The 25,638-nt window shown below is 40.5% G+C and overlaps 4 protein-coding genes across 7 annotated transcripts; 1 reads left to right on the top strand and 3 right to left on the bottom strand.

Moving 5' to 3' along the window:
- Positions 1-235: 235 nt before the first annotated feature.
- On the bottom strand, positions 236-1,383 carry s100a10b (S100 calcium binding protein A10b). The gene is made up of 3 exons (XM_026184894.1): positions 1,300-1,383; positions 657-811; positions 236-527 (listed from the first exon to the last, which is right to left on the bottom strand). The coding sequence occupies exons 2-3, from the start codon at positions 792-794 to the stop codon at positions 375-377; spliced, it is 291 nt and encodes a 96-aa protein (XP_026040679.1). The 5' UTR covers positions 795-811; positions 1,300-1,383; the 3' UTR covers positions 236-374.
- A 1,211-nt stretch (positions 1,384-2,594) lies between these two features.
- Positions 2,595-5,622, bottom strand: krtcap2 (keratinocyte associated protein 2). The gene is made up of 5 exons (XM_026184571.1): positions 5,494-5,622; positions 4,875-5,029; positions 4,635-4,698; positions 3,246-3,312; positions 2,595-3,143 (listed from the first exon to the last, which is right to left on the bottom strand). Exons 1-5 carry the CDS (start codon positions 5,495-5,497, stop codon positions 3,023-3,025), a joined length of 411 nt encoding a protein of 136 aa, XP_026040356.1. The 5' UTR covers positions 5,498-5,622; the 3' UTR covers positions 2,595-3,022.
- Positions 5,623-6,019: 397 nt separating this feature from the next.
- tmem107l (transmembrane protein 107 like) lies at positions 6,020-8,884 on the bottom strand. 2 transcript variants are annotated; one of them, XM_026185499.1, is made up of 5 exons: positions 8,488-8,884; positions 7,308-7,375; positions 7,130-7,230; positions 6,541-6,637; positions 6,020-6,413 (listed from the first exon to the last, which is right to left on the bottom strand). In XM_026185499.1, exons 1-5 carry the CDS (start codon positions 8,572-8,574, stop codon positions 6,344-6,346), a joined length of 423 nt encoding a protein of 140 aa, XP_026041284.1. In that variant the 5' UTR covers positions 8,575-8,884; the 3' UTR covers positions 6,020-6,343. The 2 variants fall into 2 exon arrangements, with proteins under 2 accessions (XP_026041284.1, XP_026041283.1); XM_026185498.1 differs by lacking the exon at positions 6,541-6,637 and adding an exon at positions 6,710-6,806 and having other exon boundaries at positions 8,488-8,883.
- Positions 8,885-9,039: 155 nt separating this feature from the next.
- Positions 9,040-17,967, top strand: trim46a (tripartite motif containing 46a). Of its 3 annotated transcripts, none has more exons than XM_026185497.1 (12): positions 9,041-9,597; positions 10,372-10,631; positions 11,080-11,253; positions 12,036-12,234; positions 12,313-12,459; positions 12,552-12,647; positions 13,043-13,296; positions 13,384-13,505; positions 13,603-13,932; positions 14,579-14,808; positions 14,925-14,992; positions 16,243-17,967. In XM_026185497.1, exons 1-12 carry the CDS (start codon positions 9,538-9,540, stop codon positions 16,688-16,690), a joined length of 2,388 nt encoding a protein of 795 aa, XP_026041282.1. In that variant the 5' UTR covers positions 9,041-9,537; the 3' UTR covers positions 16,691-17,967. The 3 variants fall into 3 exon arrangements, with proteins under 3 accessions (XP_026041280.1, XP_026041282.1, XP_026041279.1); XM_026185494.1 differs by having other exon boundaries at positions 9,042-9,597; positions 10,372-10,630; positions 11,106-11,253; XM_026185495.1 differs by lacking the exons at positions 14,579-14,808; positions 14,925-14,992; positions 16,243-17,967 and adding an exon at positions 14,126-14,253 and having other exon boundaries at positions 9,040-9,597; positions 10,372-10,630; positions 11,106-11,253.
- Positions 17,968-25,638: the final 7,671 nt, after the last annotated feature.

The following is a 25,638-nucleotide window of genomic DNA, read 5'->3' as shown; positions in this document are numbered from 1 at the left end:
TCGAAGCAGTTACCCCCTCACGCTGTGTAGAAACTGCTGCCTCAGTTGAACTTTCGATGAGAAGTGAAATGATGCACATTAGATATTAATTCATGAATACTCTCACTACTTTCAAATCCAGCTTCTAGTTTTAAATGTGTTGCAGAAGTCAGCTATCAGATAGTAACTAAAACTCTAGCATACCCAATGTTTTTGAATAAAATTTACAACAAAGTAGCCAGACACACAGTCGGGGAAATTTTGTCAAAAGCAGTTTTTACTTGTAAATCCGGCACACAGTTGTGCAACACAATCAACTTTATCTGTTACAAAAAAAGAAAGAAAAAAAAGACAAGCATTATTTTCTCTTACAGTGTATTTGCACATCAGTTCTTTCACTTCTTTTTAGCAGACATGGAGCAATATTTTTCACAGGCCATTGTGAGGCCGGCGATGAATGGCATAAATTCTTCAAAGTCCAAGACATCATCTTTGTTCTGGTCCAGATCCTTCATGATATGGTCCACGGAGTTGGCATTCTTCTGGGTCTGAAACAGATGTAACAAGAGACAAGTTCAGGGTGCAAAGCGCATGAGCAATAACATTTTTAACTTAAATATGGACAATGATTCACACTGAGGATAGAGATCAGGTATGATAGCAAGAAAGATCCTTACTTTCAGAAAGTTGGGAAGCTCAGCCTCAATTAGTTTTCTTAGTTCTTTCTTGGTTAAGGCCTTTCCGTGTTTGCCATCATGGGCATACTTGTTGAACACGGTTATCATGGAATCCATGGATTTCTCCAAGTCAGTCATGGTTGCAGAAATGAGTGCTGAAAGGACAAAAGGCAGGAATGGACATAAATATAACAGGGTTTTTTTTTTTACTTTTACTGTTGGCTTGTTACATTCACACTGGAGAAAAATGAGTGAAAAATGCAGCCAAGCATTAGGTTACAGCACATTGTTTGAAGAGGATGTGGGTGTTGGTTTTTACTGGCACTCAAAGCAAATTCTTCTGGCACAAATCACCTTCTGGCCCCAAACCCAAAATCCGTATATGGGTTCTACCTCCCCTCTCTTTATAAACTTTTCAGTTTCAGAAAAAGAAAAAACTAGGCCCGCAGACACACAGTAAAGATAGACTAGAGAGAAATAGGCCTAACGTTTTTGGAGACACCCATTCCTGGCATAGCAAAGGAGGAAAACCCTACGTAATGCACCAACAGCACCTCAGCCCACCCAACGTAACATTCAATGGAAAAAGGAAAAAACAAACAAACAACTTTCTAACTTTTTAAATAAGTTTTAATAGCCTTACCGGATCACGAGGATGCAGAAACTGTGGCAGAGCTTAAGTGGAGTTAGACGTGGGCTGACTGAAAGTTTATTCAACACTTTATAGTCATCTAGGCAACGCCCAAGTGATGGGAGGGAGGAGGGATACAGAGAGGCAGGGAGAGCAAATAAAGGAACACTGTCCCTTTTTCCCACAGTTACTGCAAGACGTAGAAGGCATTGACATGACGATGCTACCTCACAAAAATCTACACTGTTTGTGTTTCATCATGCAAGTAAAACAAAAGATGGCACAAAGCAGAATAACGCATGCATGATGGGACCTGCTAAGACTGAGCAAGTCTGCACTGGGCCATCTTCTTTACCTGTAACAGTCGGCACACCTGGATACATGACAGCAGCAGGATGCTCTCCCGAAACAAGGCGAGCCGGGGGAAGGGAGTGTGAGGCTGTGGACAATGGACAATCTCCACTGCGAGTTTATTCCCAGATACCGCTTTCAGCAGCACTGCAGGAACAGCCTGTTCAAACTGACCCTTCACTGTCACTTGGCAGTTCCTTTAAAACTTGCTCAACAGCTCCTCTGTGATTTCACTCTCTCCTGTTCTCCAAGGAGATGAGGAGTGAACGGCCTGAAGACTGTTATGGTTAACTGAAAACTGAAGTAAAACTTAAAACTGAATGAAAAAATTTAAATGATCAACAGAAAAATGAAATCTTAAACAATATAGTTTACTTGCAAAGCTGAAAGAAAACTGTTACTACATTGGTCGAAGAAGCATGAAGACAAACTGATGCATGATTTATTCAGTCAAGGCTCTCTCCGTGTCCGCATCAAATACCTTGAAGAAGTGTTGTCCTTAAATTCTCTGTGCTGAACTTGTAAAATTACTCTCTTAGCATATATCTCATCGATATAAACATAAAAAAAACCATTAACTTTCCTACTGATGCTAATAAAAACTAAATGTTTCCTAAAAGTGGTAAACTCAAACAAAATCATCAAACCCAATCTGGCAACTAATTGAAACACAGACACAAATTTAGCTGAGAGAAAAGTGAAAACTAATAAAACTTTAAACTCTTGTGTTACCACTAGAGCCACCAGTACTTTTGCTAACCTTTACACCACTGCTGTCCTCTTTAAATGCATATTTCAGTATATAACAGAAAAATAAGTGGGCTGCAGCACTCTTGACTATGGGAATGGCTGCACAAGGAATATTTACACATATGCCACTGCATGATTTTATTACATCCCCACACAGCTAGACTGCAGATTACAAACTGAGCAAAGGTAGAAGGAAGCACAACACATTGAAAGTCTTTCAGAAAGTTTAATTACAAAAATGGATTTGAAAAAACAAAACAGAAGAAAACTGAATACACAGGAGGAAAGAATCTCTTTGCAACCTTTTTAAAAAGAGCACTGATTAGAAAGGGATGGAACGTAAAACACGTTTGGCCTTATATCTACCATTTCTTTGTGATTCAAATTTAAGAGAACTGTAAAATAAAATAAAAAATACACAAACAAAGGACCAGATTAACTACTACAGGCTTGTACTCAATGAAATGATGACTTAAAATAATAACCCCAAACCAAATTTTATATACCTAAAAAAAGCCTAATAACAAAGGATCATTGTGACAAAACTGTGCATTCAGCTGTGTAGCAATGACCACCAGCACCTGGGGAATAATGACTGGTCGAAGTGTGATACAACTGTGATCCAGTGGGCTCTTTAGTTCTTCCTTTTGCTCTTGCTGCCAGCTTTGGCTGGTGTTACTACAGGAACAGCTGCTTGGTAGAGGGCAGCAGACACTTTGTTGATGTAGTACAGGGCAAAGAGGGAAAAGATGAGGCTGAACAGGAAAAAAGAAAGAGAAGTATTTTAATAATCAAATACATTTAGAAGTGCTTTCTAGATGCTTTGGGTAAACGTGTTCTGCAGAGGAGTCACTTACCAAGTAGTGACACAGACACGGTGTACCAGGCCAGAGGCAAACAGTGAAAGGCACAGACACAACAGAACTGCAAGATGACACAGTAAATCATATAAGTGATGAGCATTAATATGAGCCTACAGATGTGCATCGAGGTAATAATGTTAGAATGTTATTTTAAATTTGCATTGGCTGTCATGATGATACGCAAATCTGGACCAGAGGGTAGACTCAGCTCATTGAAACTAGCATCTTGCCTAACCAGTCAAAAGATTTGTTTGTGTGTGTGTGTGTGTGTGTGTGTGTGTGTGTGTGTGTGTGTGTGTGTGTGTGTGTGTGTGTGTGTGTGTGTGTGTGTGTGTGTGTGTGTGTGTGTGTGTGAAGCCTAGAGCCCTCCTGCACAGAGGTAGTGCAGGAGCTTACCTCAAGTCTAGTAGCAGTGCTGTGTTTTATTTACCTTGGCTAACTAAAGCACACACAGAAACCAGCTGCCGCTTATAAATGCTACTACTACTAATCATCATCATCATCATCATCAGCAGCAGCAGCACCCTAAATTCGTTGTCTGAGTCAACATTTATCTAACTTTTATTCTCTCCATTAGCTCAAATGTTTTGTTGTTCTGGTTTACCTGACGTGGTAGATTTAACATCAGCAAGATGTTTAATATAATTAAAATGATTTTTTTAATGTTTTAATTTATTTTAGGACTACCTAACAACATTTAAAAAATGCTCCTTATCAAATAAGCACTTTACATTTTCTTCTGAGGAGATTCTTATATTTGCACATGAACTCGACAGTGAGACATTTAGTGAAGACGTTGCATTTTCGGTGAATGTTTCAGCTTATTTTTACTGTAATAACTGTGTTACTGACATTGATTGGAACAGTATTTATAATTAGCATTTTAACAGGCACAAAAACCCTGAACAGGTTTTGCTGTGGCAATCAGAAGCAAACCACTGTACTGCATGCAAAAACTGCATGTAAACTGTGTTACACTAAATTACTTTGCAGATGTTGATTCCTGTAGTGACCGCTGGCCTTCAGCCTGCAGAAACCAGCATACAGCGGCTATATATTGAGAGGAACAATTTAGCTTTATTATTGTTAATTTAGTCAGGCTTTTGCTTCTTGATTATTTTTTGCAAGGTTTGTGTACAAAATCAAACATCTTAGAGAAGATCACTTCACCTGAACAGGGACTTAAACCAGCGATCTGGGTTACCTGGCTTCTCTAACCTCTGACCTTTACCTCAACCAAGATTTCCACCTATTATTTAGGCTAGAGTTTGGTATAAACAATTCTGATGTTTCAGGTAAAGCTGAGCTAACAGTTAACTCAGCAGAAATATTAAACACCATGTGAACAAGAAAAAGGCCACTGCATGGGCCATCATCACTTACTCTCAGGGAATATCTTGGCCTGGAATCCCTTTCCGAAAACCAAATTTTCCAGATTATTAAATGCCTGAAGCCAAAGTTAAGGTGCGACTCTCCTCAGTGACATCTATACATTTTTATGGAGAATATATAATAAAAGTCTGAAAGTTGTTCAATAAATACCGATTTCCAAAAGAACTGTGCAGTTTACTGATTAACAACATTGGCAAAGCAATTCAACTCTACATGTCACTTAAAGGATACAGTCAGGGAGCAGATGAAGAGGACTGAGCCCAGAAAACCTCCCAGGATGGTGAGCCACTCGGTGGATGCCAGCTGCTTACTGAACATCTGCATCCCCGCGAATACCAGCACAGAGAGCAGACTGGATAGCACCAGGGAGGTTCCGGTGTTCACCGCTACAAACAACAGAGATAAACTGTCATCTGGACAAAACCTGAGGCTATCTGAGGCTAAAGAGTTATCTAGTATAGAACTGTAATGCAACCGAAAGTAAACGATGGTTTTAAATGTCATATCTCGTTTGAATTGGGCAGTCATACGCCTTGGAACTTAACGCCACGTCAGTGTTCACGCATAACGTTTCCCACGTATAGCTGTTAGCTCTGTGCTAATCAACTCACATCTGCACCAAAACACCCCTCTAATATAATTTCCTAAATGCTCAGCACATAAAAACTTTTCTGGTACTTTACAGTAATGCTGGCATTGCTAGACTGTAAGAAAGAAATCTGTGTTAGCGTGGTTTACATTTAACATTAGCCACACAGGACTATAAGACATACTGCACACTGAGACTGAGGATATCTGCACATTATGTCTGTGCTGACGATGTGTCTATTGATAATTATGCAATACATACCCATACTGTAATACTTAATTATAGTCTCCGTGACGAAGCACCAGTAAATTAAATTTAACTTCGACGAGCCAGCTAGCTGCCCCGGCTCTAGGAACTAAAAAACAGATTACCCGGCTCTAAAGTCAGGTGGGACCGGTGGGAGGAGCCACATGAGCTCTCCGGGTGAAAAAAAAAGCAATAAAAGAATAAAAATCCAAATAATGGTTGTTTGATTCCACTAAAGTTCAAATCGAAACATTTATAAAACACAATTATGTGTTTGCATTACAATTACATTTCTATCGTCTAAATACACACAAACACACACACGTACGTTATATACATTATGTTTATATGTTTTGTGGACTTCTAAAAGTAGAACTTCATGGTACAGTTCAGAACAAGTGTGTAATTATGCTAGCATTAAATAATTTAACTCAATTTCAATTTATTTCAACAGAAATTACAACTTAAATGTATTTACCAAGAAACACTTTGCAGTAGATGCACTAGAACAAGAAATAATTTGAACACACACACAACCAAAGCAACAAAATAATTACAAGCTTTATTTACTTTTACAGAGTAACTGACACTACAAACACACTATATAAACAAAACACTCCAGTTCCAACATACAAAAAATAGACATAAGGTAAAAACGTATGCTGCATCAACTTTATTCAAATGATATAAAAATAGATTAAAAAACATTTTAAAAGTGTGTTTTATGCATTCCTTACTGTTGGTGTTTTGTACTGATATATGTCTGGTATCCACTCTTTTTCTGTAGCTACAGTATATCTGCTAACAAACTGACAGATGTCTACATCCAATCTCGGTTTGTACCATCGTACATCCGGACTTTCCTTCATAAAGGCTTCTTCTTCAGTCCAAAAACGGCTATGAACAGAAGAATCTCCACTAAAGCCGGTAGAACACTAAAGGAAGAGCCAGAGAGACACCAATGTAGGTTATACTTCTGCTTCTAATGCTTAAAAGAGGCTATGTCACTTTGAACTAGAGACATAAATACTAATATTCACATCAACATGCATACAAACCAACCTGCAGGTGGCAAAAATAACCCAGTAAGTCCAGCATTCCCACTTTTCAAACACAAAAAAAGACAAAGACACTGATCCGCTGCAGTGGGCAGCCAGTGCTGGTTGAAACGTGAGTCAGGGAAAAGAACTTTGGAAAAATACAACAACATTGAGCAAGCTTATACACCAACCTGCAGATGGCAAGGATCCACCAGTAGATGTGACACTCCCACTGCTCAAATAGAAAGAAAAGCAGAGCCACTGAGGCACTGGCATGGACTCCTGTTGCTATACCAGGTAAAAGATAGTCATGGAAGTGTAACTGATCACAAGCACTTTTGAAATTATTGCTTTTCTTACACTAACATCATTGCAGTTGTTACTCAGTTACTACCATACATCTATCTGTTTGCCTTGGCGTTACATATCATCTCAGTTACAACTGCAAGCTTTATATTTATTTGGTGTATTTGCATGTTTTTGGACAGCCAGTCACAAATAGTCCTAACAGAGGATGTGGAATATATATGCATAATAAGTAATAAATGTAACCATTTGGAATCAAAACACAAACGATAAATAAGAGTGTAAAATGTGAGTGAAAAGGATACAAAGGAGGCTTTGGCTACAGTTGAACATGGACACTCCTGAAAAGAAACCAGCCAGCTCTATAGCAAACAGACCGAGAGTCACTGATAATGCCACCACCAACCTGAAAAAGAGAATACATATAATAGATTGGAAGATGTGTACACAAATGTGTCAAATGTGTTTAAAATATTTACTTACTGTCTGTCCTCAGTGTCATACTGCTCCTGTGTGAAATCCAAAGGCAAACAAGCTTTCACATTATTTTCCTGTAAAGTAAAAGTTACAAATTGGTGTAATTACTTCTTAAGACATGAGGAAAAAGAAGCAGTGTCAACTCCAATGCTTCTGTTGTGATGGACAACTTCCTCCTGACTCGCTCCATTTTCAACATCCTTTGTCCAATTTATCCACTATTTCTTCTCTGCACATGTCCAAACCCTGTCAGCCTCGCTTCTCTGACTTTATCTCCAAACCTCTAATCCTGAGTCGTCTCTCATCTACTCATTCCTAAACCCAGGTATTTAAATTTATCCACCTCGACTGCTACACCCTTGCAGCATCACTGTTACATCTGCCCACCTCTTATTCACACACGTGTGTTCCTCTTCTCCCTGGATCATAGCTCCACTTCTCCACCTGATCCTTACTCTAACTACATATCACAATGTTGTCTGCATACATCATAATCCACGAAGACTCATACCTGATCTCATCGGCCAGCCTGTTTATCACCACTGGATACAAGAAGGGGCTCAGAGCAGACCTCTAATGTAATCACACCCTCACCTTCAACCTGTCACACCTACCACACACACCTCATGTCTCACTGTCCTCATACATGTCCTACATCACCCTCATGCTAGTCCTTGAGTTATAAGTACCACAGTTTCTCTTTTGGACTCTATCATATTGTTTCTGGTGGACATCAAAATCTTTGGCTTCCTGATGCCATGCAGCTGCTCCAGTTCTTGTTTTTTATTTATTTATTTCTATTTTATTTATTTATTTTTCCTGACTTCATCACCTGACAAAGATTATTCATATTCATTTATTTTTCTTTTTGTTTCGTACATCTTGTAAGTCCAGATTTGAATCTGAATTTGAATTACTTTCTACCTTGGCAATTTCTTTCTTCTTTAGCGCATTGGGAGAAATGAATTATGTCTTCTTCTTTTTAAGTGGTAAACTCTGAGGTCTCTCACATGTTGACATTTTAAAATTTATTTTAGTTTTTGTTGTTGTTGTTTGTTTTTTAATTTTCCTGTCGAGCTTCAGTGCTAGTATCTGCAGATTATCGTCACCCTTTATTGTGTTCATGGATATTTACAACAAGTTATCACAGAATACAAAAAAATGTTTGCCATGCTTGCTTACTTACCCTCGACCAAAAGATTGTGATCACGATGACGAGGTGAGCTATGATGGTGAGAAATCGTGCGGGGACAAGGCTACTGACCGACGACATGCTTGAATAAAGTGTAGCTAGACAACAATTCAGAAAAACTACGGTATTAGTGCTGGACGGGAAATGCAGCTTTTCGGCAATTCAAATGCGCCTAGTAGCTACTATAAGATAGCAAAAAGTACAAATAAGATAACTGCAGCATAAACACATCCGCCCATGTCACTCATTTAACTCGTATTCCATATAAAATACGAACTAATTCATCCGATTTCCCCTTGCTGTGATTATTACACGAAAGGCGGATGCTCTGGTTGCTACAACAACCAGCGAACGGGTGCATCCAGTATTACTGACCCACCGCATGAAAAAGCAACATACAAAGGTTCCGGACATGGAACAACAATTTAAGAACTCGTGTATGTGTGTGTGTGCTTGAAAAAACAAAACATTGCCATCTAATGGCAAAACGAAAAACTGCCACCAGCATATGTATCAACATATAAATACTACGGAGGAGCTGCACGTTCAAGGAGCTGGAGGTTTATTTCGAAAAACTGAACTGCAAATTGTTTTAAGCTGTTTTAGACACACATCCAGAATGCCATGCGTGAAAAACCCTATAAAATGCTGTAATTGTATAAATGTTAATATGTAATCGGACATTTTTATTTGAAGGTTTGTCATACATTAAAATAAAATAAATCTAGCTCGAATAAAAAAGTGCCAAGTTCCATTCTAATTGTATTAATCGGTCTTTGAGCAATGCGACTGTGGCAGCTGTAGCCTAAACCAGTACAAATCCCCCCCCTCCTCCCATCTGATTGCTACGTGGAGTGGACTCGTTGCTTTGAGACAGACGGCACTGAATCGGCGTGTGTGGAAAAAACACACCTCTAGCACGGCTACATCAGGTCGAGGCCCGGGCTTGCCATACCTCGGTACGGTAACCCTGCTCAGCCTTTCTCCAGACGAAAAAAAAGGCGATCCGTTATTGTATCGCAGAGTCATTTGCATCGAAGGAGTATGGCAGAAGCGGACTTACAAACCTTTACATCTATCATGGACGCGCTGGTTCGCATCAGTGTAAGTGTGACGCTCATTTTATTAGCCATTTTTTAACCATGTGTGCTCTTTTTAAAAGCGATCTGTTTACCACCTGTGCATTTACCTGTGGATCTTTTCCATATTGCACATATGTGCGCTGATGATGAAGGAATGTGTGGCATTTCTTCCTTTGGAAGGTATTTTTTTGCATCTTGAATCAACGAGAAATGGCAATGCTCTAGCACTGTGGCTGGAAACGTAAAACGGGGCCACTGTGACTACAAATGCATTAATTAAGTAAACAAAAAGTTCTAGTAGATCAAATAAGTGTTTGAGCATTAAAACCAATTAAATATGTTGGCGAGTAGTAGGTTAAAATACTCGTGATGCACATGATGGGAAGATGCACGTTGTCATAGAAACGGGATGCTGCGTTTAAGTAGCTGCAGCAATAAAAAGGGGCCTCCAGAACCAGTAAAACTGATGCTGGTGGACGAAGGGTCCAAATGAGCAGAAAAATGCATTTTCATTTTACAGATTTAAAAATCTCACTGCTTTGTACTTCTCTGAGTTGTGTAAAGTGCATCTAAGTTTTTTTACAGGGTACAGGTAAAGCTAGATGAGTATTCAGGGGAAAGCTATTTATTCATCCACGTTGGCCTTCTCTGCTCTCTGTATATTCAATGCCAGCCTCCTACACATTGACTATACATTATATCACAAGACACAGAATGTATAGAGCAGCCGATTCCTTATTTATTCTAGTGATTCAGCTGTTATTTAGTCTTCAGCCTCTTTCGTCCTCCTCTCCAGTCCAACATGAAGAGCATGGAACAGGAGCTGCTTTGCCCAGTGTGTGATGAGATGGTGAAGCAGCCCATCATCCTGCCCTGCCAGCACAGTGTGTGTCTGCTTTGTGCAGCTGAGGTGTTGGTACAAAGAGGCTATCCTCCTCCAGATCTCCCTCCAGAGCCTTACTCACCATCCTCCACACCCAACACCCGATCCCCACGACAGACACGCAGACCTGCTCCCAGGACGCCTGATCGCCTGGAGCGGGTCCTTAGAACAGGTAAAGGAAATGGTTTGTGTGTGTGTGTTTGGCATTCAAATGAACAAGGATGATGTTGACGTAGCATGATGTCACTGTCCTCTCAGACTGTCATAGATGATTTAACAGACACATCAGCATCCTGCCGCACATCCAGAGCTTTATGGATTCATCTAATGACTTATTTAAGTGTGTGTAGAGCAAGAAGATAGAGTCCGAGAGTCCTTACCTCAAGGAGACACGAAAGGCAGTAAGCATCTGCCGAGCAGGTGTGTCGCCAAGGTGTCTATGTAAGCAAATAGTTTTTCCTCGAGAAGTTTATTTTTCATGATGATCTGCACAAATGTGGAGGCAAATTAGAGTTTTGCTTCCTTCCTTTTCTCACTAGTCCGCCTTTGTTAAATTCCTCATAAACTATCTCTAAAAACCTTGCTTTTTATTCTTCTGTGTCTGTGTTTCTTTCCTTTTTATCCCCACACCTGCATCACTCTCCCAGTGTGTGGGACATACCCAGGGCGACGGCGGAAGGAGACCCATCCCCCCATGCTGTTTCCCTGTCCTTCCTGTCAGCAGGATATAGAGCTCGGGGAGAAAGGCCTGACAGACTGCCTTCGCAACCTCACCCTGGAGCGCATTGTGGAGAGGTATGTATATGCACCAACCCCATGAATATCATATAAGTGCTGCAGCATCACAACCTCAGGTCAGGCAGAGAAAGAGCAGACACCTTTTAGCTCCCCCATGCATGTCACCTGGCTTTATTTTATCCAGTGGGAATGTCGCATTATAAGAGCTGTAATAGTTTTGGAAAAGCACTCTAACCAGTCATGCAGGCAATGTGTAAAGGCAGCGAATGAAGAGTGAGGCCAGTGCTGCTTTATAAATGAGACAGGAAATCATTTGCTGGAAGGAGTTGCAATAATGATCTTTTTCCTTTACTCTTGATCCAAGGCTGAGAGCAAAGTGCAGGGGCAGCTGTAAAAATGCAGTGCAGCATTGGTTAAACTGTTAATTTTTATTTGGACTGAAACACTCCTCTGGCTTTTTAATTCCCCCACCCCTTATCAGCTCAAACAAAGGAGATCAAAGTGAGAGGAGCTGCTTCTGAAGCAGTGAGACAGGGAGAGACACTTTCACACGCAGCAGTTTGTTGGGTGCCGCTGCTTCCTCCCCTAGAATCACTGCAATTGGTCGGGAAAGTGTGACGGTGCATGTTTTACTGTGCAGGATGCAATAACAAGGCAGCTGCTGGTGATGTATCCAGGTCAGGCAGTTGAAGAGTTGCCTTCTTAACTACTGAAAAAAGCAGGCCACAGTCAGATGAGCTCATTATTCCCATTTATTTTTTTTGTTGCTTTCTTTCTTTGCCGCTGCAGAATTATCACAGCCTTGCCCTTATCTCCATGTACACATGTCTGTCCTTTAGGTACAGGCACACAGTAAGTCTGGGCAGCGTAGCCATCACGTGCAGTTTCTGTAAGCCTCCCCAGTCTCTGGAGGCTACCAAGGGCTGCGCTGACTGCAAGTCCAACTTTTGCAACGAGTGTTTCAAGCTCTACCACCCGTGGGGAACGCCTCGAGCTCAGCATGAACACATTCTACCTACCAACAACTTTAGGCCAAAGGTTGGTCTCTGTTTTTATCTCCGCACATGATACAAAGTTGCATCTCTTCCAGTACATTAACCCACCTTTGTGTTATAGGTTTTAACATGCACAGAGCATGAGCAGGAGAGACTGCAGTGGTACTGCCGTACCTGCCAGAGGCTGCTGTGTCCACTTTGTAAGCTACGCCGTATCCATCATGGGCACAAGGTTTTGCCTATAGCACAAGCCTACCAGGCACTCAAGGTGATTTTGAGGGTGGTGGTAATATGTTTTTACTGTGCTACAGCCCTGGTGATTGCAGCATAGCAGTGTTAGCTTTCTATTTGGTTTTCCAGGACAAGATTACCAAGGAAGTCAACTTCATTTTGGCAAACCAGGAGACAATACAGAGTCAGATCACTCAACTGGAGGCTGCCATCAAACACATGGAGGTGTGCTTCTCCTCTGCTTTGTTAAAGTAGCTTTTGATCTTTGTACAGGTGCAACAGTATTTGCTAGGGCTTCAAATGCAGTATTTTGGGGGTTCATTTTACATTTTTAGCAGAAAATATGTCATTGGGATATCAATACTGTCCAGATCTTACCTGCAGCTTTCTCCTGAGTTTCTCAGCAAAAAAATGTAATTATTTCACCGAATTTAGAGGAACTGTGATGCTTCAGTAAAGTATGAATGGACTTCAGTTTAACTGACCACTTTCTTTTAACTACAATTGCAACACAATGTGTAAATGCCATTCTAAAAGCATCGTGATTTTTCCCTGAATAGCAACAGTATCTCCAATCTTCATTTTTTCCAGCTGTTTTTGCATCCTCTCTCTTTCTGCAGGCCAACAGTGCAGTGGCTCTACAGCACTTGACTCACTGTATCCATGAGCTGGGAGCGGCTGTAGCTGAGCGCCAGGGGTCTTTGACCTTGGCCTTGGAGGGATCCCGCAGCAGAAAGGAGGAGGCCCTGTCCTCTCAGGTCTTTGAGAAGCAAGGCCTGCTGGAGCAGGCCGGTCTAATGGCCTACACTCAAGAGCTGCTGAAAGAGACGGATGCACCCTGCTTTGTGCAGGCTGCGAGAATAACACACAACAGGTAAGAGATTCAGCCGTTTTCATTCAGTTCGATTTGTTACCTTTATTTGAATTTTCTTAAATTCCTTTTATTATCTTATTTCTCCAGGCTGGTGAAGGCTATAGAAAATCTCCAGTGTTTCTCTCTTGCTGCCGAGCCCTCCTTCAGACACTTTCACCTGGATGCATCCAAAGAGATTAAGATCATAAACAATTTGGACTTTATACAAGGTGGGTTGTCAGCTTCTTTGTTCCTGCAATACATGGTATGTTAAAGAGTTAAAAATGAATAGTTTAATCTCCGTATCGTTGCAATTTTTCTCCACAGCTCCACTGGCTCCAGTCATTGACACTCAGAAGACGTTAGCTTACGACCAGCTTTTTTTATGCTGGCGGCTCCCTCAGGACTCAGTTCCAGCATGGCACTTTTCTGTTGAATACCAGAGGCGAGCAGGAGGAGCTGCGGCCACGTGGGGTGGCATCAGATCCCCTAATTCGGCCACAGCTTGGCTGCGCATCGATGAAGTGAAGGGTACTAGTGCTGTGGTCGCTCGACTGCAGATGGACAGCGTGTATGTGCTGAGAGTGAGAGGGTGCAACAAGGCTGGCTTTGGAGAGTACAGCGAAGAGGTTTACCTCCACACTCCACCGGCACCTGGTAGGATGTGTACACACAGTTGTTTCAGTACAAAAAGTCTTCATCTCGCCACTCTTTTAATTAAATTCTAAGATTAACAAAAGCTGTTTTTTCCCCCCAGTATTCATATTGCCAGTACTCATTTTCAGCCAATTGACTAATCTTTGTTTCTTTTCTCTCCATCCCTTGATTTCCTCCATTCCCATTGTTTTAGTTTCTGCAAAAGCCTTCCTTTATTTGCTCTGCATTCCAGTGCCATCCCAGTCATACTAAATCTGCTTCTGTCTTATATGCCACAGGTCTGTTTTTCTGCACTTTCCAAAATCATTTGTGTTCGTACATTTTGTCCATTGTTCCTTTTTGGTATTATTCTAAATAATATTAAATTCAAAAGTATTTGTCATTATAAACATATTTGAAAAGGTATATGTACAAATCAAATTTTACTCTTTACCTTTATTGTTTTTCATGTTTTTGTTGTAAAGCCGTTTCTTACTATTCATCTTGAAAACAAAGTTTTCTTTTCATTTGTTCTTTATGTGTTTGTCTCATGCTCCTCTTAGCCCCTTTTTCATTTTCTATGCCTGAGCTGCAGGATCTAACCTTTCCTTCTTTCTGATTCCTTTCCTTTCTTGTCATCTCTCTCCTTCTTTATCCTTCCTACCAGTCTTGAGTTTTTCTCTAGACTCTCGCTGGGGCTTGCATGCAGACCGGTTGGCACTGGGTAAAGGCCAAACCTACGCCCGCAGTGTGCCAGGCCTCTCCCTTCTGCAGGCTGCCGATCGCACACTAACATCTTGCCACTTGACCTCTGACTTACTGGTGGCAGACTTGGCTGTCACTCAAGGCAAACACTACTGGGCATGCTCTGTAGAGCCTAGTTCCTACCTGGTAAAGGTAAGAGAAAGTGTTGTCGATCATGTTGTGAAGGAAGCTTTTTAAAAAATCTTTTACATGCAGACTCACAATGGATGTGACCAAAGCTTCTTTCTTTTTGCTCCTCTCATTTGCAGATAGGAGTTGGGCAGGAGGCTAAGCTACAAGAGTGGTTCCATCTCCCTCAGGACATGGCCAGCCCTCGGTAACTAAACCTTACCCTTTTCAACTATCCATACATACATCGTCTTCTGCTTGTCCTTGTCAGGGTTGTGTTTGAGTTTATTTAAACTGATTGGTTTCCTGGCATGTACCCAGCTTTTAAGCATAGTGTTGAGGTCAGGGCTTTGGGAAGGCCGTTCTAAAAGCTTAATATTAGCCTGCTTTTTGAATTCCACAACCAGTTTAGATGTATGTTTGGGATTACTTTGCTGTTGGAGCACAAAGCTGTGTCCAAATTTAAACCATAAAGCTGTTGATTTGAGGTGAAGTTGAAGAATTTGGAGGTAGTCCCTGTCCGTCATTATCTCATTAACTTTGTGCATTATTCCAGTACCACTGCTAGCAAAAAAGCCCCAGAGCATGATGCTGCCACCATGCTTGACAGTTTTCCTCAGGAGGCTTGTCAATGTGGCCAGCTGCAAATTTCTATTGAGTTTAAAGGTGTTGATTATGGAGCAGGGGTGTCTTTCTCAGTTGGCACCCTCCATGGTGATGTAAAACTATTTTTTTGCCGTGGACAGTGATGCTGCTGTTCCAGCAGTTTCCAGTTCATACCAGACTCGAGCCTCTGTGGTTCCTGAGTTGTTCCCAAACATGCTAACCAATATCCTCTCATCTGAGTTTGACAGTTTGGGTCTTCCCCATTCAAACTTATGCACACAACTCTTGTTATGTGAAGTCATTAAACATGTATGTACATGTATGTATAGTTATTCAATGCTGGAAAAATCATTAAAAGCCTCAAATTACCATGACATTAAGATCCATGATAGAAATAGGAGTGTCCTGTCACCTATATTTTGAGCTGCTTGCTGGTTGTGGCTGAGGTAGTAGAGCCGGCCATCTATTAGTTTCTATTATCAGAAACTTGTTGGTTCAGTCTCTGGCTGCTCAGTGTGCATGCTACAGTATCCTTGGGCAACATACTGAAATAACTTAGACATGGAAATGACTGTTTTTATGAAATGGCGAATGAGACATGTACTCAAGTAACTTTAAAAGCACTAAATAAGAGCCAGTTCATTTGCCATTCAGTAACATGCCTCTTATTCAGATGGATAGGAGCCATGCCAGTAAATTAAATATATTTCTAACCACTTGGGGGCAACATAATAGCTTGTAAACACATGAATAACATTACTACTGTTGGCCACTGCTGGAAACAGCATTTTAAGTAGAAGAAACTGAATCAGGTCTACTCTAAGTTTTGCTCTTACCTCCTCTTCCTCCCAGCTGCGACCCAGACAGCGGCCATGACAGTGGGGCTGAAGATGGCCAGGACTCCCCTCCATTCTGCTTCCTCACTATGGGCATGGGCAAAATCCTGCTTCCTCAAGGACACAGTCAAACTCAGAGCCAGGGTGACAGCCAGAGCCATGGAGCAATGCACTCCCACAGTAGCAGCCACAGTAGCATGTCTCACCCTCACACTGCTCCTTTGCCACCTCGGCTAGGAGTGTGTCTGGATTGCGACAAAGGACGAGTCACCTTCTACGATGCCCACTCTTTGCGTATCCTATGGGAGGGACACGTGGATTGCTCCGCTCCGGTGTGTCCGGCATTTTGCTTCATCGGCGGCGGAGCCCTGCAGCTGCAGGACCTCGTGGCCAACCGGAGCATTGAGGAGCCACCACCTCGGAGAGTAACCATCCAAACAAGAGCAACGAATCTAAGTAAATAAACAGCTCAGAGATGAGTCTGTGAAATGATCCCAGGCAGAAAATGCTCTCTGGCTGAACTGTGACTGCTAAATACAGTTCTAGTTTTCCCTTCAGTGTGATCAATATAAATATCTGATGTTCTTTTACAGTTGCACTTGGCCTGAATTGATCACATTTCTCTTTTGGCTCTTTTTTTTTCTTATTAAAAAATTACTTTGGAATGCTACAACTAAGGACACTGTAGCCAAAGTGGTTTTAGACTATGCAGAATTTTGTTCACAGGGTCTCCTCAATAATCTGTGTGCAACGCAAAAAAAAAAATCTGCTCTCCCTTTACTTTTGGCTAATTTTTTCCCAGAATAATTGGATAGCATAAGCTGCATGCAGGTGTAACTAAGATTCATAACTTGCGTATATGCAGATAACTGACTGTCACCTTGTGAAAATAACTCAGATGTACTGTATGCCTAATTTTTTTTATCTTAAATTTTTACGTAGCGCCAGCAATGTGAATATAAAACAAAATTAGAGAATGTGAATTTTCTTCCGTAGTTGAATAAAAAGCTTCAGTTTTGGTTTTATATAGTCACTGTTTTGCATTTCAAAAGAATCGTGTGGCTTTTTGGCTGCGTAAACATGCTCACAGTTGCCTACATTTTTTTGTGTGTGTGATTATAACACAAATCAAAGAAACCTTCTGAAGGAATACTGTTCTCGTTATGCTGGTTGACATAACCATGTGAATACATTTCAATGTGTCACATTTTGAAAAGTTGGAAATGTTCATGGCTTGTTTGTGTCTTGTGTTTATGGTGTTTGAGTGATTTACACATAAGTGTTAATGATCAGGTAAATGAAGTGGATTACTGAGGAGACAAACTGAAGTACACTTTATAGTTCACTTTTCCTCCCTGTACCTTTTGAAACCTACAATATTAGCTAAGTTACTTATTTCCTGTTATGTATCATTTAAATGCAAAGAGTTTACACTGTAGTATTTTCAAAATGACAGGCTCTGACTGTATTTTGATATGATTTTTTTTGTGGGTATGTGTGGGTGTGGGAGCTCTGGCTGTAACTTTCACCCTTTCTGTGGTATGTATGTGTGTGTATCCTGTCCTGTCCTGTCTTGAATAACTCGTCTATACCCCGTACATATGTTCCAGCACAGCACTTGAATGACTCGAGACTGTAGCATCTCAGAAATCAGAGTCCTCCTGATTTAGACTTTGCCTTGCTGGCGGAATGTTTCTATCAAGTCAAGAGAAAACAATAAATATAGTACTGTGAAAAAGTCTTCAGGTATCCCTCGTTTATTTTTATTTTTCTTGGAAAATGGGAAATGGGTGCAACAGTCTATTGAAACATCTGCAAATGTACATGGAAAGAATACAGTAAAAACAGACGTTGTGTAATTCTAACAGCCACTGGCTGAAATGAAGCCAAAACCATGACACAGCCTCCACTTTGTTTTACCGAGTACCGTATACACCGCTCCCCTGACCTCATCCGTGCATACTGACATCAACTGGAACCAAAGATTTCATATTTGGATTCATGACTCCATCAGACCTGTTTCAGTTCGTGTGTAATATAGCACACCTCAGCCTTTCCTTCCCGTCCTTGTAAATTGCTTCTTAACAGCCACCCTTCCACTGAAACCATTTCTGATGAGACTTCAATAAATAGTAAAGGACCAGATACATCTCCCAGGACATGACTTTCAGATGCTTTTCATCTAACCTAGATGGTTTTTAGGCCTTCCACTTCTTACTTATACTTATCCAAATTGTCCAAAAAACACACTGCATACAAAATATTTACGGTTTTCAGCTAACATCTCTTCGCACTTAACCCTGTTGGTACAAAGATACTATTTTATGCCTGCCAAAACTGAGTCTTTGCCTTTTTCTTTTCTTAAAAGAAATTCAGCTAAAGAAATGGGAACAACTGAAGTGTTTTTGCAACTAGCTACGTAGCAAAGACTTAATTTAAAATCGGTACTTTCTATATTGTCTGCTGTGTGTAGACATAAGTTCTATAACTTATGATCAAACAAACAAACAGAATAAATCATCTGACATTGTTCAGGTACACAGGCTGGACTGCAAATAAGTGGAAAAGCAGCCAATGTCCAAAGAAAATCTTTAAAAGACTTTTCTACAGCCTGAGGAGCTATTGCCCCAAACCACCCTTGATTTCTTCAACAAAATATGAAGAAATCAAGGGTGGCTCAAGAGTTTTTCACAGTATTACATATGTATATGTATCAGTAAATTATCTCTTTTCCCTGCCCTTGAGCACCACAACATGTGAACACAAAGGTTTCTCTGTACTGAAGAAATCACAAGTAGATATGCATGACAATTTCTTTAGTGCTTCTTAACATTTTGTCTTTTAAATTTGAATCCCCCCAAAATGAACTCCCTTAAATTAAAGCATTTCATCATCAACTGACATGTTTTCATACAATACCCAACATTAACATAAACACAACTAGTGGTTAAATTGCTGCACACAATAAAGACTTTGACTGACTGCAGACAGCAGAACAGTAGTCTCAGAGGGCTTACCAAAACAAACCCTATTTGTTTGCATGTCATGGAAAAAACGCCTCTCAGCGTGTGATGCCCCATTGCGTGTAAGGGCAAGTGTGCCAGAGCTGCTTAAATGAATAAAGTGGATGTTTTGTGCCACAGGGTTTAAATATAATCAGCCAAGACACACCTTTGGAAATCTGACACTTAAAGCAGCAGAAAGATTTCAACATTTGCATTATAGCATGTTAACACTAGACGGGACAAGGTGAGTGGGTTGTTGTTTAACAGCGTAGTCATCAAAGAAAGATATTTTCCAGAAAGGTAGATGACTTAGATACATCTTACGCAATCTCAAAATTTCTCTGAATTTGTCGTTGTCCTTTGACATCAGCAGGGAGCTGTTGCAATCAAACCAGAGCTGAAGCTCTTCCACTTCAGGAGCTTGCAGTATGGAATATTCAGCATTAGGGGGCAACATTGCATTGTCCAATTGTCCTCTTTTTTGTTTGGAAAAAAAAAAGTTCACAACAGGTGCACACTGTGTCAACGCCAAGATGTCTGGTCACAAATCTGTGATGACATGTCAGATAATGTTAGGTAATGGGAGCATTCAGCTTCTGTTTGGTTCATCTGAACCAATCTTTGTGGTGTTCATGGTGTTAGACCTGGAAGAATATTAATCTTGCTCGTATCTATCTCGTCTTTCTTTTTCTTCTTTTTGGGCACAACAGAAAAAGAAAGAAAACCTCCCACAGGGCCCAAATCTAAAAATCCACATTGACAGCACACTGTTTTCCAGTGAAGCGTTATACAGACACGTTCTTGCTTTTTGTTTCCTGGTGTTTTTTCTCACCGCAGGCCTCTGTTTGTCCTGTGGCTTCACCATTTCTTAGCTACGGCTGAGTTTAGCGTAAACGTGTTTACCAGAGAAAACCCAGCATCACAAAACTCTGTATCTGCACGTAAACACGTAACTGTGTCTCAACAGAAATTTGTTGTGATTTGTGACTTCAGTGGAATCAGTACGTAATCATGAATCATCTGCAGTATGCACCTATACCTTAAAAACTTGGATTTCTTTTTAGAAGAAATCTTAAGTGATAACAAGGAATTCTAACCCTCATCTTAGCCCAGCTATTGTTAGTGACTAAAATTCTTATTAAATTCCTGTTTGTGTATCATACTAGGGGCAGGGATAGCTCAGTAGGTAGAGTGGTCACCCCATGATCGGAAGGTCGGTTTCGAATCCACCGAATGGCTACTCTGAGGTACCCCTGAGCAAGGTACCATCCCTACACACTGCTCCCCGGTGCGCCTGCTTAGTGGCTGCCTGAGTGAATGGGTCAAATGCAGAGAGAGCAATTCCACCACGGGGATCAATAAAGTATACATTACTATGCTAGACTGTTTCCTTTATCTATAAAGGACATTTTAAAATGTTTCAATGTAATTAATCACAGGTTTCCATATTTTTGTAATGACAAAAAGTGTTTTGTATATATATGTATTTAGATTTGGTGTCAGCAAAACTATAGACAATAATAGACAAAATGTGATGAAACTCACAGCAGGCTTGAGTGAATTATATATTACAGTGAAGTAGTGTCATTTTGACATTAAAAATATAGATGAACTAGTGACTCCATGATATTTTTTGTCATTATAATTGTGCAGGGTTTCATCCTAACTTGCCCATCTCGTGATCCTGATCAGAACAAAATATAGACAAATATGTTCCGTGTAAATCTACAACAGTCTAAACACTGAAATATCTGAAAATATAACCGTCAAAATCAGTGCCTAATTATGGAAAAAATACCAGTAAATTACAAAGAAATCCAAGCCTACAGTGTTCACAATAAAAATAAAAACAATTCAGATATTTCCGGGTCATAAATGAAGCCACACAACTTTCCGCTGTCTTTGCCACACCTTTACAGTTCCTGCTAAATTTTAAAAAAACAAAGCCCTGTGGAGAGTTTTCCGAGAAGTAAATTTATGGTAGGAAACATTCTTAGATTTAAAAATATCTCAACACATGTGTATGACAGGGGTCACCTTAAAGTGATCAGACTTGGCCACTTGCAGGTTAAAAGGCATTTTGATTTCTTTACATATTTGATATATCACAAACTAAAAAAATAATGAAACAAAGTATCAGCTAAGTAAATATAGTTGTTTCATAACAGGGAATAATCTTAAACTGGTATGCAAACCTGAGATTTTCTGTTTACAGTTTTACTGGGAATACTGTTAAAAATGCTGCCATGCAGAATAAGTTTCATATGCAATGAAATGCAGAAAAACTTTCAAATGTGCATACAGTGCAAGAAGCTACAAAAATGTTTGCTAATGAAAGCACAGGCTCCAAATCCCCTGAACAGCTGTGTCTCCCGTTTTTCAGCATCTCTGCGCATCGCAGTGGACGCGTACATCGTACGTGCAACCACGCAGATATACACTCTTCCTCAGCTCCCTCAGAGGACCTCAGCAAGCTCCAACTGGTTGAAACTTTTTTTCCCCTCAAAAAACAGAAAAATTTAACCAAATATGGCAACATTACAACTGGCACAGTAGATTTGACACATTTGCGTGTCCCTGCACAGAATTCCACATGCACGTAATCAAATTCAATTCCACTTTCCAGCTGCCATTCAAAAACAGAACCAAAACCACACGCAGACACACAAATCTGTGATCCATCTGCACTCTGGATGGATGCCAGAATGGGATGGCATGCTCAGACAGGACCAGTGCCCCACGGGTTCTCCAAGTAGTTACGTCTGTGTGTCATTTTTAGACCGGAAAAAACATTACCTCTTTAAAAAGTCATTAAATGTTCTATACCACCTGCTCGGCTTGTTTTTCTTCAGAAAATCTCACCTGTTTCTTCATATCCGGTGTACAGTATGAGTCATGTTTTACAAAGAAATAAAAACACGTAAATAAGTTATAAAACCACCAAAGGAACGACTTAAATTAAATGTTGTGCCTAAGACATCTAATGCCTCTGTTGTTGGGTCCACTGCTGTCAAGCACAGCTGGGGAGTCTCAGATATGTTCTGGCAGTAAAACAAGAGGATACCTGACAAATGATTTATTTCAAAGGTGAAATGTGTATGTTCATCCATGCTGACAGGGTTTTGGTCCATGGGCTCTCCTCTGACAGCTTAATGACTAGCTGTCACATATCACTTCACTCCCGGCTCAAATTTTGAAGGGCGACAGAAGCAAGAGGGAGAGGAGGAGGAGGAGGAGGAAGAAGGAGGAAGAAAAACAATCTGGGAGACAGAACACGCCGAACTACACTCAAACCCTTAAGACACACCGGAGGTTCTCCCTGTTAATCTTCAAGGTACAGAGCAAATGTCTTTCAGCAGCTGCTGGAAACAGTGAAAGAGCTTAGGAGTCACATTTGGCATGTTAGTCTGTGTGTGCATGTGTGTGTGTGTGTGTGTGTGTGTGTGTGTGTGTGTGTGTGTGTGTGTGTGTGTGTGTGTGTGTGTGTGTGTGTGTGTGTGTGTGTGTGTGTGTGTGTGTGTGTGTGTGTGAGATAAAGAGAGAGAAGGAGGAAGGTGGTCTCTGTGTGCAACCTACAATGTGGGCATTTTAGGTTCTTCAGCTGTGCAGCCTCCAGGCTCTGAGGAGAAAACGCTGATTATAAAGTCAAGGTGGAGACGCTGGTAAAATTAGGAACAGAAAACCACTTGCTGCACATGGCTCATCATAAATACCTATACCAACAAGTGTACAGAAAGGGAAAAGCAGGCATATACACGCACGCCAATAAAAACACTGTAACTGACAGTTTCAGTATAATTGGTAACCGGGTGAATTTTATAGTTGTCTTCTGCCAGTCAATGAGATCTGTTGCATGAAAATGCAACAGCATCTTTTTTTCTTTGTAGTCTTATCCTTTCTGCTCTGCTTATATAACCTATATAAATCTTTGACTGTCAGATTCATGGAACTGACTTTCACTGCAGATGATCTGAGCACGGGGCCACGGAGACAATTTCGAGGCGTGTAATGCAAAGCAGGAGGGAAACTGCAAAAGAATGCAAAGATGTGAGTAAGAAAAACAATGAGGCAAAAGACAGAGGAAAACACACAATGAAGATGAGGACAGAAAAAAAAGATGCCAGCATTGAGAAGAAAAGGAAGAACAGCAGCTGACCATGAGAATAATTGGATAAACAAGTAAAGGGAGGAGGATAACAGAGATGGTTGGGAAGGGTGAGGGGCTCACAGGAAAACTGAGAGAAGCACATTCCTTTTTCCCTCTTCTTCCCTTCAAAACAGCAGCTGGGACAGGTGTGCTTTTACTGATGGCAGAAAGTGCACAAGCTGCTGACTACCTCCCAGTGTGCTGTGTGTATGCCTTGTGTGTGTGTGTGTGTTTATATGCTGAGTGTGCACACTGTTTGGTTGCTGACTGCATGTTAGCAAAGACTTTGTTGTGTGTAATTACGGGGGAAACAAAACCCACGGATCAAAATTTGCCCGTAACGACAAAAATAGACATCTGAATGCACACATGGTGTTTGCGAAGGAGAGGCTGTGGGAGTGTCTGTGTAAGACACAACATGCTGTAGTTGCTGTATATACAATGCGTATACGCCTATGTTTAAAAGGACATGGGCAAAAGTACAAGAGTCAGCTTGTGTGTGTTGTTTAAGGAGACAGTCTCTGTGACAGGAAACAGAGGGATCCTGTTTGTGAGTCGTACTCATTGTTCAGCTCCTCACCCCCTCCTCATCAACGCTACTACACCACACACACAAACGCGCTCATGTACACAAGATAGAGCTCATTTTACTACTTGGCTGCCGACCAAAGACGTGTACTCATCAGCGTGAGGTCTGTGTTTTGATTTCCTGCCTCGCACTTAACACGTTGTCCCTTCACAACACAGCCACGGTTTCTAATTAGGGGTGTGTCTGGCCAGTCTGACTCCAACCATTGTTTTCTTCATCTTATTGATGTCTATCTGTTTTATACAGAAGCATGATTCCAGCTTCCAGTATTGCCTTGTCTTCTCCACGACTCATCATTTACTGTTTCTCAAGATACTCCTTTTTCCCTTTCAACCTTCATGACTAATTTCTACTCACAAAACTCCGACTTATTGTTATACTCTGAGTCATTCGTCTGCAGTATCCTGTCACAGGTTTCCTTTAAAATAATGTTTTTATAATTTACCACACAAGTAAAAAGCTCTAACAGCTTGACTTTAGGGATGGCAACGAATGGATTGCTTTAAACAGATCAATTATACATCATCATACACTCAAGATTGCCAGTGGATGAACTTGGTTTATCCTTTGGCATGTTTTGGACACACAAACTGTTTTATATACCTTCTGCATGTTGAAGGTTTTCTTTGTCCACCTTGGACAGGACTGGAAACCACTGTAGATCTGAAAGGTTTCACAGCATAAGATGAATTTGAGTGACTTTAAGATTTGTTGAGCTTTAAGTGTTCGTTGTTTGATTGCCTACACAGAAGACAGACAGAGTCAACGTGTCGTCAACCAGTAGATGTATATTTATTAATTCACATTCATATTTTAGGGGCTCATTATTGGCGTTTAGGCTGCTGCTACAAATGCCACTAAGCTTGGTCATTAAAACATTACGGGTTTAATGTACAGCTAATGTAAAATTCTACTCAGCATAACTGACGCTCAAACTGTTTTTAGACTGTTAAAGGCAAGAACAGCACAGACAGGATGAAGAAATATAGTTAGTGATAGTGGGGCCTAGCACACTTGATGTGGTTACACCACCTCAGAGCTGTTATAAAGTGAGAGAAAATCTAACAAGGACTTTTTTAATACTGTAAAGTTGTATATTTTAACATGTATTGACATTCATGGAATTGCTACATATTGAAGAAGACTTTTTTAAAGTTTAGTGGACTGCAATGAAATGAAAAAAAAAAAAAGCATAGTTCCACCAAATCTACAAGATGTTCGTTCTCGTTTACGTGAACGTTATGTGTTTCTTTAAAGGCCTAAGATGTTTCTAAGTTACAAATCTTGCATAGATTATTATGCTATTTTAATATAAATAAAAACAAATAAGTCAAATGTTTTTGTCTCCTAAAGAGATTTGTGCCTAAAGTAATGAACACTCGAATCACACTGTTGTGAGATCCTGGTTCCAGATTCACTTTTGACTTCTAGAGCTAAGCATGGACAAGCATCAGTTTACATCAGTGAACTTTTACATCAATGCATTCAAAGCAGATCCCTGAGGTCATGTGATCAGGACCTGCTGGCTGTGCAAAATACAAGGCTGAGGATGAAAGGAGACTTTTTTTCTGTCTTTGTTTTAGCATTTCATTGTAAAGCACTGGAATATTATTTTTATCTTGAATAAAATTGTATTTACTTTATTTACGTAATTGTTCCTGACCACAGGTT

The sequence above is a fragment of the Astatotilapia calliptera genome, chromosome 11 (assembly GCF_900246225.1).
Source record: "Astatotilapia calliptera chromosome 11, fAstCal1.2, whole genome shotgun sequence".
Classification (NCBI taxonomy): domain Eukaryota; kingdom Metazoa; phylum Chordata; class Actinopteri; order Cichliformes; family Cichlidae; genus Astatotilapia; species Astatotilapia calliptera.
Note: the sequence above shows the minus strand (reverse complement) of the source record. Positions and strands in the feature narration are given on the sequence as shown.